General features: G+C 41.6%; 1 protein-coding gene across 6 annotated transcripts in view; it reads left to right on the top strand.

Moving 5' to 3' along the window:
• The window catches only part of hace1 (HECT domain and ankyrin repeat containing E3 ubiquitin protein ligase 1), a 30,141-nt gene extending 20,706 nt beyond the window's left edge, over positions 1 to 9,435 (top strand). For all 6 annotated transcript variants that reach the window (XM_070835654.1, XM_070835650.1, XM_070835653.1 and 3 more), the window contains exons 19-24: positions 205 to 401; positions 2,697 to 2,828; positions 4,432 to 4,530; positions 5,599 to 5,669; positions 5,754 to 5,867; positions 7,513 to 9,435. In XM_070835654.1, the coding sequence (XP_070691755.1) occupies positions 205 to 401; positions 2,697 to 2,828; positions 4,432 to 4,530; positions 5,599 to 5,669; positions 5,754 to 5,867; positions 7,513 to 7,615 (716 nt within the window). In that variant the 3' untranslated portion in view covers positions 7,616 to 9,435. The remainder of the gene's footprint in view (positions 1 to 204; positions 402 to 2,696; positions 2,829 to 4,431; positions 4,531 to 5,598; positions 5,670 to 5,753; positions 5,868 to 7,512) is intronic.
• The last annotated feature ends 8,930 nt before the right edge of the window (positions 9,436 to 18,365 follow it).

Here is an 18,365-nt window from a genome sequence, read left to right as displayed (position 1 = left end):
CTTATTAGAAATATGTTATAGATACTTCTTTAAAACAAGTCCCGAATCGAAGATTATATACATACATTTGGAAAATGTTCCACTCTATATAAAAAAAATCTGGGAAAAGCCCAGAAAGCCCTAGTGAATGTGAAACTTTAGAAGCTATAGAATGTATCCGACTTCCTTAAGGTTAATGTGTGTGTGTGTGTGTTCTTTTCCCAGGTATCCCAGTGAACTACCAGGACGTGTCGTCCATCGATCCAGAGTATGCCAAGAACCTGCAGTGGATCCTTGACAACGACATCAGTGATCTGGGTCTGGAGCTCACCTTCTCCGTAGAGACGGACGTGTTTGGGGCGATGGAGGAAGTGCCGCTCAAACCCGGGGGTATAAGTATCCTGGTCACCCAGGACAACAAGGTATTTATTTACCATGTTTTTCTAATTATTCCCTGATAAAGTACAGACATTAAAGGGACAACTTCAAGAACTCTCATGAAAACATTTCACAAAATGTGTTTTTCTTGTTTGGACACATGTCTTATGTGTATTTCTTGTATGACAGAATAAGGTTTCATCAAATAATCCAAACATCTCACTTTTATCTTTTATCACCACACCCAACTATTGCTCTAAGTTTGGAGACTTGTGGTTTAACAATTGTATGGTGATAATCTACAAAGTATTCTTGTGATTATAACATTTGACATTAATCTTAGCCATTTTACCTGGCTCAAACTTGAATCATCTCCTGTCAAGTCCTGTCCTTTCCTTCCTGTCCTTTTTTCCTGCATTATTTTCTTTTCAATTGTTCTTGTGGTGTCATGCTACAGCAGTGTGGCTGAAGGTGGAGTTGATGACCACTCTAGTATATTTTATCCATAGTTGGCCTCCTATGAGATATTAATCTCTCTTCCCCAGTTTATTTCCTGGAAGTGTCCTGATTAGAGAGTAAAACAGGAGCAGAAAGACTACCTATGTATGAGCTCTGTCTCTTTCTCTGGTCGATCAGTGTTTTGAGAGCTTTGATTGATCCCTTCTGGCAAAGAATGACGTCATCAAGGCCAACAAAAAAAAACTAGAGCAGGAATTCAGGACCATGAACAAAAGTACAAGCACTCACTAGTTATCACCCAAAACCCAAAGTTCTCTGCAATAACTGACCCTGCCTCATTTGTTGAAACACTTCCACACACGGTCTGACCCCATTAACGCAAAGAATGCAGGGCACTGCAGGAAACTATTCATATCCTGGAGCCAGCACTTCCTGCTCCCGTCACAGTGGAGGATGTGCACCAGTCAAGGCTCCATGGCCAGATGTTATCCAGGCCCGTGTTCTCAGGGATTGTGCCATAGAGCTAGCTCCCATCCTCCATGCTATCTTTTGGGAATCCTACAGGACTGCTTCATCACCCACGCTGTGAATACATCCTTCTTTATTCCTGTGCCCAAAAAAGCCCCTTCCATCAGAACTTAACTAGCACTGGTCTCAATTATTATGAAGTGCCTGGAAAAACTGATGCCAGACCACAACTGAACTTCCATCAGTTAGATTACAAGGTCAGAAGGGGGATTGAGAACACTGTGGCATGCAATCTTCACTCCGTCCTATAACATGTGGAGTCACCCGGTAACTTCATCAGTTACTTCATTGACTTCACTTCTTCTTTCAACACAATTCAGCTCCACCAGATGATCAGAAAACTTCAAACTCTCAACACCCACTGGGTACACAGCTTTATCAGCAACAGACCCCTGTCAGAATGGGCACTATAGCATCTTCTATCACCAACACCAGTGCTGCACAAGCTTGTGTCCTGAGTCACTTCCTATGCACCCTCTACACCAGGGGTGCCCACACTTTTTCGGCTTGCGAGCTACTTTTAAAATGACCAGGTCAAAATGATCTACCTCCATTAAAAATGCTAAACATATATTTATGTCTATATATACTGACTATACTTTATGTATACAATATATGTTGGCGTACACTGCATAACTGAGACTAATGTAACCCTTGGTATTACACATACAAACTGACAGCAGTAATGCACACAGGTGACAAACAGTGATGGAATCATCAACATTGCACAGAAGTGACAAGAGTAATTGGAACATTAAATACATTTATGATCACTACCTTACTCTGATGACTCACTGAATGGAGTCGAATATCCTTCTTATCCTGTTCCCTGTCCCAGAGTATCCCTTCTTTAGTAGATATAGATTAGAAGGCTAACTAGGTCACTTCACTCGCTGCAGTTTTGCAGTAGCTAGTGTGTTTGACCGCTCATGTCCCTGCTCATGACCCGTAGCAGAGAAGAGATCTCAGACTGGCCCCCCTGTACGTCAATCAAGTCGCAAACGCCATAGAGCGGATACAGACATTCATTCATTTTCTAAACTGCTTAGTCCTAATTAGGGATGATAGATGATGGACTAACTTTTTTTTTTTTTAATGTCGCGATCTACTGGCACTACCATCGCGATTGACCGGTAGATCATCCCTAGAACATCCCAGCCTGCAGCATAACATATGACCCCAGACCGCCCCAAAATACCCCAGTGGCTGTCATATATATATGCAACTATGTATACTTGTGAGGCTCTGCACAATCTGTGGCAACACGTTTCCTGGAAAGGACAATAAATCCTCTCTCTATCTTGCTGTGTGTGTGTGTGTGTGTGTGTGTGTGTGTGTGTGTCCTCTCTCAGGCCGAGTACGTCCAGCTGGTGACAGAGCTGAGGATGACACGAGCCATCCAGCCTCAGATAAACGCCTTCCTGCAAGGATTCCACACCTTCATCCCCCCCTCGCTCATCCAGCTTTTCGATGAATACGAATTGGTCAGTCATTATAATATTCTCTTTCTTCTTTCCTTCTGCCTGCCCCCTTGGGGGTTGGTCACCTTGAAGCCCCTCCCTCTTTTCCAACTCCATTACAGGGTTTGTTTCTGTGTGTTGTCACATTTCATGTCCTCACTCTTAGTATAGCATCATGATTATCCACTGTGGATATGTTGGACACACTCATCATGTCATGCTGTAACCACCTGGATGGTCTGTTTTCTGCTTTCACAGCTCAACAGCTGTTTTACTCAGGTAGAATGTTTTTGGGTTGTCCATCCATCCGTCCGTCCGTCTTATTGTCATGATCATGATATCTCAGGAACACCTTCAGAGAAATTCCTCAAATTTGGCTCAAACGTCCACTTGGACTTGATCAGAATTTGGTAGTTGAAGGTCAAAGATCAAGGCCACTGTGACTTTGGTTTTTTGTTGATGCAGACCACAAGGTACTTGTGTGAACCCCCTCTCTCCACATCCTCTCCCTGGATGACAACCAACTGGTAAATGTTGATGGAGTGTACTTGTATAGCACTTTTCTAGTGTTTTTCATCACAAGTGCTATAACACTACATTCACACAACATACCATTCATACACTGATGACAGGAGCTACCATACAAAGGTGCCAGCCTGCTCATCAAGGTCATCATTTGGGATTCAGTATCTTGCCCAAGGATACTTTGGCATGCGGACTGTAGGAGCCGGGAATTGAACTCCCATCAGTAAACGACTCGCTATCCACCAACAAGTATTGTGTGTGTATCACAGCCTGAGATATTATAATGTAGTAATGATACACTTTATTTGTGTTGTGTTGTTTTTCTTAACAGTGTTCTAAAGCACTTTACAAAAACCATAAAGTACAATAAAACAATAATAAAATATAGATAAGCAAAATGAAAAGTATAAGTAATAAGTAAAATTCACGCTGTGCTAAAAGACAATATTTTTTTTTTATTAATAAAAGAATATTCTAAGAAGTGATTTTGAAAGTAGTGATAGATTTCTTGAACCTATTCTTAGCATTCATTTGATGGTTAGTAGATTTTTCAATAATGGCCTGACCATGTAAAGCCTTGAAAGTCAGTGATTAAATATTATACACAAATTAAAGTAAGTAAAGACAATACAAAACAACAGAAAAACAAATGGGAAGCCAGTGCAGGCAGGCCAGAATCAGACTTACCTGGCTTTGTTTCATGGAACCAGTGATCCTCACAGCAGCATATGAAGGTGATAGAGGCAAACCTGAGTAATATGTGTAGAGGACATTATAGAAGTCAACACGTGAGAAAATAAAAGTATGGACAACCCTGCGTTAATCCTCAAAGGATAAGAAGGATCTCATTTTGGGAATTAAGTTTAAAAAAAAAAAATGTGAACAAACTTCTTTGTTTGCTCATCAAAGTTAAAAACACCCACATTTCTTAGTATTTGCTTCATATCATGTCATATCAACTGCAAACTAAATGACTAACACGAAACAACTGGGTGCAGCAAACAAGATCATTTCTGTTTTTTTTCAGTGAGTTTTTAGCTGCAATCTGTCTTCAAGGTGTGTTTGCATGTGTGTGTGTGTGTGTGTGTGTGTGTGTGTGTAGGAGCTCCTGCTGTCAGGCATGCCAGAGATCGATGTGCAGGACTGGTGTAGGAACACTGAGTACACCAGTGGCTACGACTCGCAGGAGCCAGTCATCCAGGTGGGCTCTTCCTCTACCAGTGTGACATTGATATTATCAGTGAGGTTGTCCAGACTGTAGGCACAGGTTGTTATCTGGGATTTGCACCAAAAGAGCCGAAGTATTCATGCTGTAACGGATGCAATGTGTCACCAGTCTTCAGTCTTTATGTTTCAGATTTTCAGTACACACAGTGTTCCCAATGTAACAGCAGATAAACGATCAGGTCTCCTGCTTTCTATTCATGAAGCAAAATTCATTTAGCAAAAGTCATTTATCAGTTTATCAACCTCCTCCAGGGCTTTATTGTCATGGTTGGCAGCCAGGAACACAAGGAAAGGACCCAAACACACACTGACACAGACTGTCAGAGGAAGCAAAGTATCAGGGCGAGTTTTTTGAGTTTTTCCTTCCCGAAGAAGGAGGGTCATAAAGGGCAGGTGATGCCTCGGACTGATCCATCGGACTGATCCATTGGCCTCATCGTCTGCTGGACTCTTTATTAGATTGTTTGTTCGCTTACACTTGTTTATTTCAGTGAACTTTGTAAAGCACTATGAGACACTCTGTTGTGATATTGGGCTATACAAATAAAAAAAATTGAATTGAATTGAATTTAAGTAGTGAATAACTGATGAGGGGAGGGAAGCAAAAGTGGATAATAACATTTATTTTATGTTTTCTGACTCATCTGAAAATGAGTATTTTATTTCGGCCCATCACTTTGGTTGTTTCAGAATGTGAAATGATGCTGTAATGTTCAAACGGTAAAGCAGCTTCTGTGCTCAGTGACGTGACTAAATGTTCCCAACTTAATGTGAAAATACCCCAAAGCTTAAAAGAGCTTATTTCATTACAGGTCATACAGATGATGATCAAGAAGCTTGCTGGTTGAGGAAAAGTAGTTAAACATTCCCCATTAATACTCAGTACCAGGACGTGTTTTACTCTGGCACAAGTTAAGCAGTTAAACTGTATTCATGTCACTTTGCAACAGTGTGTTTGTGGACAGAACCACTTCTTCTGCGTCTCTCATTCTGCTTCCCCCCCTCTAAGCAATCATCTGATCTGTCACTGCACTTCTTGCAGTGGTTCTGGGAGGTGGTGAAGAGCCTGACCCAGGAGGAACGGGTTCTTCTACTTCAGTTTGTCACAGGAAGGTTTGTCTGCTGGATTTCCACTACGCTTCTTGATACTGAAAAATGTGGGACTGTCTAGTATAGTAAAGTGTCCCTCTGTATCAGTTCCAGGGTTCCTCATGGTGGCTTTGCCTTCCTAATGGGTGGCAGCGGATTGCAGAAGTTCACCGTTGCTGCAGTGCCATACACATCCAATCTATTGCCTACCTCTAGTACCTGGTAATGACTCTTCTTTATTTTCCTTGGTCTATTCATTCCTGTAGTATGTGAATCTGGCCTTGATCTTTTTAGAGGCATTTATTTTATCATCCTGGACTGGTCATGGTCTTGTGAGTGGTGACTCAGACTAGTTTCAGTCTTGGCCGCTGATATCACTGGTTACAGTCTTCTTCTTGAGCCCTTTCCTGCCACTCGTAGCAGACTGCAGAGGCTGCTGTGCTGCCGCTCAGCCATTCCTTCCCCATAGAGACACTTTCTCTGTCTATACCGAAGTGCAGATACTGCATGCTTTCCATTGTGTGTCTTTGCCTTGTAATATCATAGTATTATGATTATTTTCTAGCTATTTTTCTGACAAGAATGATGTCATTTGGCATTTTTTTTAATATAATATTGGCATCTAGGTCATGTGGTTGGTTGAGTTTATATGCAGTTGTCAGGAAATTAGGAAGACAATGATGACTGACAGAAAAACTGATCAATTTTTTCTTAATATTTGCACAATTTAATTGAACCAATTTTCCTTACAGCTGTTTCCTTACAATGTTCTTTCTAGAACCTTCCTATGAATTTGCAATTACGTTTCAGTTTCTTTCTAGGAAATTATAGGAAACTATGGGATGAAACATAATGTTACTGAATATTTTGTCTCAAATATTTGTTTTGTTGTGAGTTGCAAAGTGAGTTTAAGCAAATAAAGTAACGTTCAGGCAAGGTTACATATAAAACTCTGTTTTTAAGTAACGTTCTGAGTGAAATCAGTTGAATCTGTTCTAAATCCTAAATCTAATTTTCTAACAGAATGAAGAATATCAAATGAGCACTGTTGCTCATTTGTACTCAACAATATTCACAGTTGGACTTAAATGGTCTCACCCTGAAATCCCACCAGGCGTGTCTCCATTGCGTTATGACTGCAGACTTGGCTTCATATCCCACTGGGAACACTTCAGTCTGTTTCAGTGTTTCAGAGCCTCAGCCTCATTTTCCTGTGATTTCCGTGCTTCTAACATGAGCAAACAGGCTGTTTCTTATTCTGTCTGTTTTGGTTGTGTTTCCTACTTTGTTGTGCTGTAGCCTCCAGACAGCAGGTTAAAGTGAAAGTGTCTCTCCACTCAGGCAGTAGTGATTATGACATCATACTGATATAGTGGTGGAATATATGATCAAAGATAGACCAGGAGTGTATCTTTATGGGAGCAGAGCTCCAAGTCACTTTTAGGATGCTTTAGGATGTGAAGCTAGATGGCCACATTGCAGCCAGAATACAACACAGAGGGATTTGTGGCTGCACTGTTTGATAGGATGCTCAACAGTCCCGCCAAAGTAGTAGATGTGTTCTTCAACTATTCAAGCAATACTTTGAACAATCCTGTGACTATGGAATATTTTTGATTGAAAGTGCACATCCTTGGGCAGCATGTGTCCTCTGTGTTGTTGGCTGGGCAGTGACGTCCTTGTACACTGATGGAGCAGTTTGAAAACAGGGAGGTGTCTGTGTGGCAGAATGTGCAGCAGGCCTTTCCTTTGGATAGGTATGAGGCATCAGCACTCCTACTTGCTAGATATGAGTAGTCATAACCACAGTCTTTCACCAGGTTGACCATGACCAACCCCCCCACCCCCTTTTTTCTCCTCTCCACAGTATCAACATGCTGAAACTCCCAGAATACCCGAGCCAGGAGGTCCTGAGAGACCGGCTGTTGGTAGCGCTGCATTGTGGGAGCTATGGGTATACAATGGCATAAACGTCTTATCAGCTCCTGCTGCTGTGAGGGTCTGCAGACTCATGGAACACTCCCCTCCTCTACAGAAACTCTTTTTGTAGTCAGGCCTGGACAAAAAAGGGAAATCCACATTGATCTGAGTGAGCTGCTGGAGAGGCACGGCAGACTGAACGGAGAATACAGGCTCTGGATCTCCATTCATTCCTGTGCCAGAATGTCTCTTTGAAGCTGGCATCTAGTAATTTATGCAAATAATAATTCAATATCTTTAAATTTGACTATTTTCATGCATACATTTATACAAGAAAAGTCTGCAGTTATGCCATGAATTCTCTGCTTACAACACAGGATTATACTCACAATAAAGCACATTCATGCAAGTTCACTGAATGTCAAGCATCTATTGGAAGGAACTAGCGTTGATAGCGTTTCAAACATGCAATCAGTTAAACTGCATTATATTCACATCACAGGTTCACAGAGCAGAAGGGCTCAGCATCAGGCCCACATACCAGCAAACTGGTATAATGGAACAAATCTGAATGTAGTTTTTGTCTCAGTTTACATTTAAAGGTCCCAGACATGCAAATAGCATTTCCCAGTGTTAGTTCAACATAAATGTGTCCCTGTAGTGTCTGGAGACCCTCAAACTCTGAGAAAAGACCACCTTCTCTCTGCTCCATCTTTCAGTAAGCGAGTGAAAACACTCAGTTTAGATTTGGCTCCCTTTTTAATGTCACGAGTGGATCTGCTGATCACGTGACCTCCTCCGGCCCTTCAGCAGGCCGACTGTCCCACCCGCTGAGAATCTCCTGAATCCACCTTATCCTCTGGTAGCATGAAGATGTTGAAGGCAAAAGCAAAGCAACAGATTGTTGTGCACGTGTAAAAAGGAGAGCTCAGACAGAGGCAGCTGCAGCAGCCACGTCTGGTAGGAGAAAGATGATGTTTTATTTGTTTTACATTACACCATGTAAACCTGTTCTAGTAGGACGCAAACACAAGTATGAACTCGACATTGAGCAGAATATGGGACCTTTTGGGACGGTAGCTCTTCTCTGAGCTACTAAAACCATGTACTGTCATACCGCTGGGTGTCATTAAGATACCATTGCCAATGTGATACCAGATTTTTGTTTTTGATATCTTATTGCACTGTGAAAAAGTAAAATGATCTATTTTGGTTAACAAAATAAGCCAAACCTCTCAGATGCTCTAGTGTTTAAAATACAGTGAGAATAATACACTACATGCCAAACGTACACCGGATGGGGACTATATGCTGTAGGTTGGTCCCAGTACTTGAATATTGTTTTAGATGAACAAAAACATGGATAATAAAACATTTAGTATTTGCCCATTAGAATTTTACTCCTGTGTAGTATGTGAAGGCGGATGTAAAGCAGCAATAAGACATTCATGTCAATACATTTACATAAAATATAGATGAACAGTAAAGCTGGGGAGGCAGTTTGTTGTTGGTGTCAATCCCATAATAACCTTTCATCATGTTGTATCTCAGGTGGTCTGATAGAAAACTGGCCTTGTGCGCTTCCTCTGGGCTGCTTTCAGGCTTTAGTAAGTCTACCCGGTGACAGGAGACTTTGGCCAATCACAGGTCCTCTCAGAGAGAGAGAGAGCGTTCCTATTGGCTGCTCTACAAAGTCTCCCTTCAGGTGTGGCTGAAAGTCTGAAGACGGACTCATCAGACAGAGTCTGACAGAGAGGAGACAATAAGGGCAGTAAGACAGGAGTCAGAGTCACCAAGAGTCTGAGAGAGGAAGAGAAGTTCACATCATTATCCTGTAATATTTCATGTGTTGCAGTGGTTCATTAGCTGGTGTCATGGTTCTAAGACCTCTTTTGTTTTGTTGCCTAGATTGTTAGGTTGTCAGACTTTGATTGGCTAGTTTGGCCTTCTGCTAAAGGCTGCGGCTTATTCCATCAGCACTGTCATTAACATCAGAGCAGTGAATCACAGTATATCAACTCAAAGGGCTTTACAAAGCCCTCAGGAAGTGTGCCAGGATCTTAAGCCAATTTACCATAGTAGCCAAAGCAGATCCATTTCTTTTAGTGTCACACCTCCAGTGGAATGACTAATTTCACTATCAGAATTTGATCGATTAGATTTGACAACTTTTGGAGAGTCTAGAAGAGCTGCATGATAAAATCCTTTCATCCCTATTTAAGTTAGAGGGCTAACCAGAATACACTCGTACACTTGGTCAATAGGCCCCACAATGCAGTAGCATGCATGTCCACGTGTGGAAGAGCCGCGAAATTTGTTGTTTCTACCTGGGAAGTCAACCTTTTTGGCTTCATCTGCCACTCGCCAACTCTCATCAGAATGAATGAGGCTAGTCTGTATCCAGCTCTCCTGATCTTCATACAGCTGCCGCTCTATGACAGCACTGGGATCACAAACCCTGAGAAGGGTGATTGCTTGCCAACTTAAGTCTCTTGCAGCAGGAAGCGCACCAACGATGGTTGAATGGGCCCTAACTAGGAAAAACAGGCCGAGATGAAAAATAAACTGACTAGTGTTAGTGTACGTAAACACAGCAGTAACTCATTATTCTCATTAAGTAGAATTGTTTTGTTTCTTAAATTCTGTAAACTAATGTAAAATGTCCAGCACATGTTCAAGCTTAGTAGTGACTAATTGTTTTGGCACTTAAAAAATATGAAATTCTGATTGAACTCGTGGAAATACCTGATCAAAAAAAGAAATAATAGTGTTAAAATGTGAGCAAACATTTAGTGGCAGCTTTAAGCAGCCGAGCACCAGAGCTGCTGGAGGTGTTTGCGTCCCTGTGAATTCAAGTCAAACACATTTTTTTTATTGGGTAAGGAAATATAAATTCTGAAAAGACTTAAGTTATCTTACACATTTCCCACTTTTTCAAGAGGGTAATACTTTTTTGACACATTTGTGGAAATGGTGTCTGAGGTGAGCGGTCAGCTCCTGTGGTACGCTGCAACCTGGATAAGGTCATACTGAACACAAATCAGTTCTGTCTGTTTTTTAAATCAGGGTTCTCTATTATTGACTTGCGCTTTACAACATTCAGTATTTAATGAATCTAGTTAGCCTAGCTTGCTAACTGTAGGACTGATTCTCTCCACATGTTAAATTGTTCCCACCCCTGCTGAGTCCTCGGCAGCTCAGTCATCGCTGTGTTTGTCATGTATTCTATGACTTGGACTGCCTCTCTTTAATGGTTATACCCCTTCAAGACCACCAGCTAGCATAGGATGGGGACCATGTACTGTAGTTTGGTCCCAGTATTTCTAGTATAAACTTATTTTAATTTGACTGATTCAGTATTTGCCCATTGTTACTCCTGTGTATGTGGAGAAGGATAGAAAACAGCACTTAGACCCTTGTGTTTATATCATATCTGACGTTATCTGACTTAATGAAAGGTGTGCTGTGTGGTGCGTTCAGGGCCGTAGTATATCTAAAATCATGGCCAGTGTAGGGGGTGGCATTACTGCAGGAAAATATCTCAAAAAAAGTTTCCCTTTTAGGTAATGACACTTTTGTCCAAATAAGTGCAGTTTAAAATGAACGCAAAGGATAATTATCACGTTATTTTAGTTCGACTTTAATGTGTCTGAGGCTGGAAGTCATCCAGCTGTGATGGAACGTGTGCTTGCAGTAGAGAAACTACAGGCCAAAAACATTGATGTGGGTATTGGACATACCCAATGACAGAAGTGTTCTTCATTTGTCCACATAGCTGCATGAATGTGCCTCTCCATCCCTGCAGCATCAAATGCATGTGTCATGTGCTTTACTATTAGAATGGTTTTGTCATTTTTGTACAGTATTTTGCTGTGACCAGTCTTTGTGAATACAATCATCTTTAGTGATAGCTTTCTGTTTGTATCTGTCCCTGTTCAGTAGACTTTGATAAGGAGCAATACGAGATGAATACATTTGTATATTTGCCTCCATAAACATGCTGAAAATTAGTTTTTATTCTATAAGAGACGGGAATCATGTCATTAGGTTTCCCTTCTCTCCTTTTAAGTTCAAATTCAAAATCAGTGCTGCCTCACTTGAAATGCTTTTGTTTACTCAAAATGGGACCTTTATACATACTTTATACATACTTCTGTAAATGTCTTCAGATGATGTATTTTGCCATAAATATGTGTTGTGCTTTGAAATTTTATTCAATAAAACTTGATTTGACAATCCTGGAAATTTTCTGATGTTGCAACAAGATGCAGAGGAAGTGTGTGCGTGTGTGCGTGTGTGTGTGTGTGTGTGTGTGTGTGTCTGTGTGTGAGTCCACTGACATTGAGAAAGACACAAAGACTGATTAAAGCAACACTTCCTTTTATTCCTCCTCCCTTTTCTCCCGTCTGACATTGCGCCTTTCCCTCCTCCCACTAATTTGAAAACCACCCATCTCTGAGTCTGTATCCTTCACACAGGGTAATAGTTGCCGTCCTCACACCTGCAGCCTTCAGACACACTGAGACAATGTGTCACTTTGGTCACATGCAGCAGTGCCAACGGGACGCTCTTTAGCCAAAGGCCTAGATACACCACATACCACTGATAGCACAACAAATGCTGGCTGAATCTCATTCCTTGCACCTGCTTGCCTGCTCTCAATTACCATATCCTCCCCTCCCCGTCCTCCCCACTCCACTCATTCCCCTCAGACTTGGAGGAGGCACTGTTGTCTTCCTCACTTACTGCATTAACACTTATCCATCAACCTGTGGCACAGACTGCATGTTTTCACTTACATTCTCTGCCATAATGCCTAAACCCTAATCTGGCACTTATGACTACTGAAGTGTGGACACTGGTGCAGGATGTGCTCAGGTTGAATAGTGACACATTTTAACATGTTTGTCATGAATGACATGAAAAGTGTTCAGATGTGTAGACTCAGGTAAAAATTGTACCTGATCACTAATCTTATCATTAAACACTGTAACAAATCTTTCCCAGCCACATCCTCCGCTTGATAGGGGAAATGGCCAGAAAGAGAGAGGCACAGTCAGCGAGAGTTGTCTGTTCCGAGTGCACACTCCCCCGCCGGATCAGGCTGTGCTCTCTGCCTCCCCCTGCTCTCATTTTCATGAGGGAAGAGAGGAGAAAATACAAGGAATGTGGATGGTTGTGGTTGTTGATCCTGTACCAGGATTAAAATGTGGGTGAAGTTGGCTCCAGGATGGAAATAGTTAGGTGGAGGTGTAGAAATTGACTGGCTGGAGTTAGCCCAGTTTGGGGGTTAGGGTCGACTTCACAGTTAGATACGGATCTAAAGTATAAATAATAAATAAATAATAGATAGAGATATTGTAGTGTACATGTTCATGTGTTCAGTGTTGTGCTAAAGAAAACCAACCTGCAAGATGCTAAACATTGATTTGGAGTATGATGAATCAACCAGACTAGCGCCTGGCTTTTCAGCATAGGTCTGGTTATTGAGAATTTCTATGACTTTTGCACTGTGCATGAGTCAATGTGAGACTGAAAGAGCCTGGCAAAGACTCCTTTTAGTTGAGAAACAGTCTTTAAGAAGATGGGCTTTCAGTCCATCCAGGTGTATTGTCCCAGAGGCCGAGGATGTCGTCCAAGTAGCAGAAGTACAGGTTTGATGGGCGTTTTAGTGAATACAGTGTCCTCCCAATGGGCCAGGTAAATATTAGGGTAAGATGGTGCATATTTCATGTAGCACAGCCACACAGCTGGAGATGGTGTTGGTTGTTGAACAGGTCGGGTCTGGATGGATCTGTGTGTTGGCTGCAAGGCCAAATGTAGTTTCTATGTTGGTATGTAGCGAATCTATGTCTATGGAAAAAAGGAGAGTTGGCTGGGTACCTGGAGTTTTTTATTTTACTAACAAAATCGTAGCTGGGGTGGAGTTTGGAAAGTGGGTTAAGGAAATGGTTTATGTATGCTGTTACCCTGTAGGTTTCTGAACCAGTCACTAACAATTGGATGGCCAATTGGAACAGCAGAGGGGACCGTCCATACCTCTGGAGGTTTATGGATTTTGGGGAGCAGATAGAAAAGGCAGGGTTCATCTGGACTGTCCAGACTGTTCCTGTGTAGTGAGTCTGTGTCTCTAACTGTACTGACTATGGTAGTGGGGGGGCTGTGGCTCAGAGGTAGAGTGGGTTGTCCATCAGTTGGAAAGTCGCTGGTTCGATCCCCGGCTTCTATGAATCAGCATGCCGAGGTGTCCTTGGGCAAGACGCTGAACCCCAACTTGCTCCTGAAGCAGCTGCCGTGAAGGTCTGCGCTGAGCCCTGGTTGGGTTGGAGGGTTAGGTGTAGGGATGAATGTGAGGCATTTCTCCAGTATCTCCAGCTATGTGACGGGGAGGGACATAACAGTGTGCTATATGGGGAAATAGCTGGATAACACAGCTCCGCACTACATACAGTGATAAACATGACAAACAGACATTTTTGTAATCATTCCCAAAATATTCTCTCAAAACTGATTCAAAACCAGAAGTTTTAGACTAAATGCTGAAAAAAAAGAATGCATGCAAGTAATTTGTAAGCATATTTTCGAATTTTAACCACACAGCCTACCTGACCTCTACATGTGGCCTCCACACAGACGGTGTGTCTGCTGCAGCTGTCTGAGAGCCGGAGTCTGCCTTTAATGGTCATGAATAGTGAAGTATTTCTCTTCATTTCACTATAAATGTCACGTAAACAGATAATAATAACAACGACACACTTAGGTAGGCAGAGTGTCTCTGGTCTAAGTGTAACCCAAGTACCTATTCAACCACCCACTGGAGCTCAGTAGCATCTAGTCCCAGTGGCAGTGCCCCCTTGTGGACAGTGGCAGTAACTACAGCCTTGGTGTTTTCTTGTGGCTGCTCCTGTGTGTTCAAACCCCAGCCAGGATTCAAAGGTCATTAGGCATCACATCAGCTGATGGCTGGTAGAGGTCAATTCTAATCAAGTTACAATGATACAGACACATTCCTGCACATTGTGAAAGTAAATCACAGTGTAAATCATTGAGCTTTATCAATTATTCACCTTGTACTGAACTGTATTCGACCTCTGCATGTCTTGGACAATATCATAAGCCTGTCACATGTTGTTGCTGTATCATCAGATAATTGTATGGAGGCATGTCTTGTGATTAGCTCCTGAGCTCTCATGCCATCTATGAGGCGTAGTTTCTCTTACAGGTCCTTTTGTTGCTGGAGGCTATAAAAGATGTTTAATGTATGTCTTCTATTCAGCTATTTGTCTTCTATATATGTATTTATATATATATATATATATATGAGAGCACAGTGATTAATTTAGATATCAGAACATATTCATGAACGTATAAATGTGGACACAAACCTGTACAGCCAACATAAAAGTAATGGAAACAAAACACAGACAAATTCGATGATGGATTTTGAGTATTTTGATAAGAGAAAAGTTTGATTATATTGAATGGGGCCACCGGGCTCACATGGCCTGAGTTACACTGAAGTCAGGGAGCTACAGCCAGCTGTATCATGAGAAATAAAGCTGAAAATAAAACAGAGACTTGACCACTGACCAACACATGACCTTGATTAAATATTTAGTTTGGCCACAGGGTTGATAATATCATGAAGAGCCTGGACTGTCTGACAAGCTGAAAATCTAAGCTTTAACATAAGGCATCACCAAAATAAATCACATCATGCTGACCTGACCTGACCACAAAGTTGAGGATAGAGGGAGGATTTGACCTTGACCTGATATTGACTGCACGAAATGTGACATTATAAACAGCCAGATGATGTCAGGATGGACTATTTATACTTGATGGTAAGAGGAGAATCTAAGTTTTAATTTGATGCTTTACATGTTTTATTTGAGACCAGGAGGATATGTGTACACCAAAATGCTGCTCATTTTAGGCCTGTGAAAACAGCTGGATGTGAGCATATTAAAACTGTGAGCTGCAGCCAAGCAGAAGCTCTAAAATGAACAATCCTTGACTGTCTGAAAAGGTGGAAATCAGAGATTTAAAATGAGGCATCACAACAGTAAATCAGATCATGCTGAGATCATGAGGATAGAGGGCAGAGTGACCTTTGACCGAGGCCTGTAAGGTGCCTGATATGGCCCTAACAAAGATGTCGCCTTTCAAATACAGGAATAAAAGGTATAAGGAACTGATCTAAAACTATAGGGATTCAGTTAAGATTTGCACAGATGCAATATTGCAGATATTTGAAATATTCCAGCTCTCATGTGGACTTGCTAGGATGTGGTGGAACACAGTAAAAATGTCAAATATCACTACTTTTCTTCCAAATGAAATGCTGACATTACAGAGTGCATGGTTTTATACCGTAATGGCAGTGAGATTAAAAAATGTGGTTTTAATGGCAGTCAATGAGGCATTTCTGGCCACAAAGCTGTCCAGAGGGAGGATCTCAAATCAATTTTGTTGCTAATCTTTGACATATCCAAGACTCTAATTACATAAGGCTAAGCTAGCAGCTAGGAGATGGAGAAACAAGATTATCATGGGAAATGTAAACTCTGTGTTTAAGTGTGACGAGCTAGAGGCATACCGTGAGCGCAGTCTAAAGAGTTTTACAGAGAGCTGGCAGAGTGATAGCATCCCTGACTCCTGTGTGGATCTACCCAGCTTCACGGCAGTACGAGCACACAGACACACCAGAGCGAGGTGGAGGTGTGAACGACAGATGGTGCAGCCCTGGTCACATCACTGTGAAGGAGAAGATCTGCTGTCAGGATGTTGGTCTGTTGGCAGTCACTCTGTACCGAGAGAGTTTTCTCACATCGTCTCCTCACATTATTGTTTCCATTCAAACGTGTGCCGGGCCTGGAGCTGTGTGCGACGTCCTCCGTGATGCTGTTGGGAGGATACAGGCCCAGCACCCTGAAGCATTCATTGTGATAGCAGGAGATTTGAATCATGTCAGCCTCACCTCCCCTCTGACAGTATGTTGACTGTCCCACAAGGGAAAACAGGACACTTGATCTGCTTTATGTAATGTCAAGGAGGCATACACTGCTGCAGCCCTTCCACCACTTGGTAGATCAGATCACAACCTGGTCTTTTTAGTGGACACCAGAGGCCAGAGAGCCTCCCAGGACCTTGCTTTGAGTGCACAGATTGGGACATACTGCTGGGGGCACAGGAAAAGATCAATAACTTGGACACCGACATTGACAGAATGGTTGACTGATCTGCATTATCATGAAAATATATTTCATTAACATAAAGGGCACAGAGACCAAATACTTAAAATAATTATATATATACATATATGTATATATATATATATATATATATATATATATATATATATATATAGCGTAATATAATATAATTCCCCTTTAGCCTACCTAGCATAGTTGTAGGCTTTTATTTAATACAGTTATGATTCTACATTAAATTTGGTTTCAGCAGTAGTCTGACTAAAGCTGGCCAGTTTCATTTGTTATTGTGGCAGAGATATGTGAATGTACTACAGACTTCTCTTCCATGTACCGACATCAGATGCAATATTTAAAGTTATGCTTTGTTAATTAGTGCAGACAAATGATTACTTTAACCCTTTCATGTACAGAGGTCACTACAGTGTGCAGCTATTCAAAAGCTGTTTTCTTCTATATGACATGAGTTTTGATGGCATAGTTGCACATCAGCCGCTACAGTGGATGATACTGCATCATCTCATCCACTGCTGCCCAGTGGGAAGCCATGGCAAGTGAAAAAAAAAAAGAGTGAAACCAAGATGGCTGACAGACAGCCAGAAACACTAAGCTGCTCATTTTCTATAACAAGAGACCCTGCAGGTAAGAAAAATATGGTGACATCAAGTAACATCTAAGGAGTCATGTAATTGCAAAATTGCAAAGTATTGGTTTTATATTGGGAGGAAATTATGATTAATCACATGTCCACTGAAGTGTACATCATGCATCAGCAGCTGTATTTCACCTACTGGACATGTAAATATATCTTTATAAAATATGGGTTGAAAAAAAAAGTTCAAATCTTGTTTTTCAGCCTAAAGATGAAGAAAAACACTTAGTAAAAACATCCTGACTGAGGTTATCATAACTCGTGCAGGAAAGGGTTAAGAACACTAATTAATCACTAAACATTTTCAACACCAAAGCAGGCCGAGGCTAAGGTCTGACCTTTAATACTTATAACACATGCTACAGTTTCTCCACAGAGGGGAGTCTGTTTGTGAAAGTGTGAGAGAAAGTCGTTCACATCCTGTTCAGATCACATTCTGTTAGCCAGGCAGGGTATCCAGGCTGTCTTCATTAGCCTGTCGGTCAAGTGTGATTCAGCAGACCTGGAGCCTGCGTGTGCTAATACTGAGTAATAAACTTTCTCCTCTTAGAAAAGAATTAGACAAACACGCGTCTGAATGAATCGTTCTGTCCCTTTTAATTCCTCACTCAGGCTCAAGTGGTTTAAAAAAGAAACTATCCCCCAAATGACTCAGATGTCTTCTTGCAGATGACAACTGTTTGAAGTCATTTGGTTGGAAGCAATATAGACAAAGTAAAGGATATGACGGATGGAAAGAAAGTGCTACCGTTCTAATGGTCGGAGGAGATGGAAACTCTGCGGTACCAGTGTACACACAGCAGCACATCCTCCACCCACACAGCTGCTCTCACATCATTCAATCATGCATCTCGTGTGAAATCAGTAACACTTTGAGCTCTTCTCTGATGTTTTTAGCTCGAGTTGTGGTTCTCTTATTTACCTCCCAGAGCATCT

The sequence above is a fragment of the Pempheris klunzingeri genome, chromosome 8 (genome assembly GCF_042242105.1).
Source record: "Pempheris klunzingeri isolate RE-2024b chromosome 8, fPemKlu1.hap1, whole genome shotgun sequence".
NCBI lineage: Eukaryota > Metazoa > Chordata > Actinopteri > Acropomatiformes > Pempheridae > Pempheris > Pempheris klunzingeri.
This window is presented reverse-complemented; position numbering and strand designations above follow the sequence as displayed.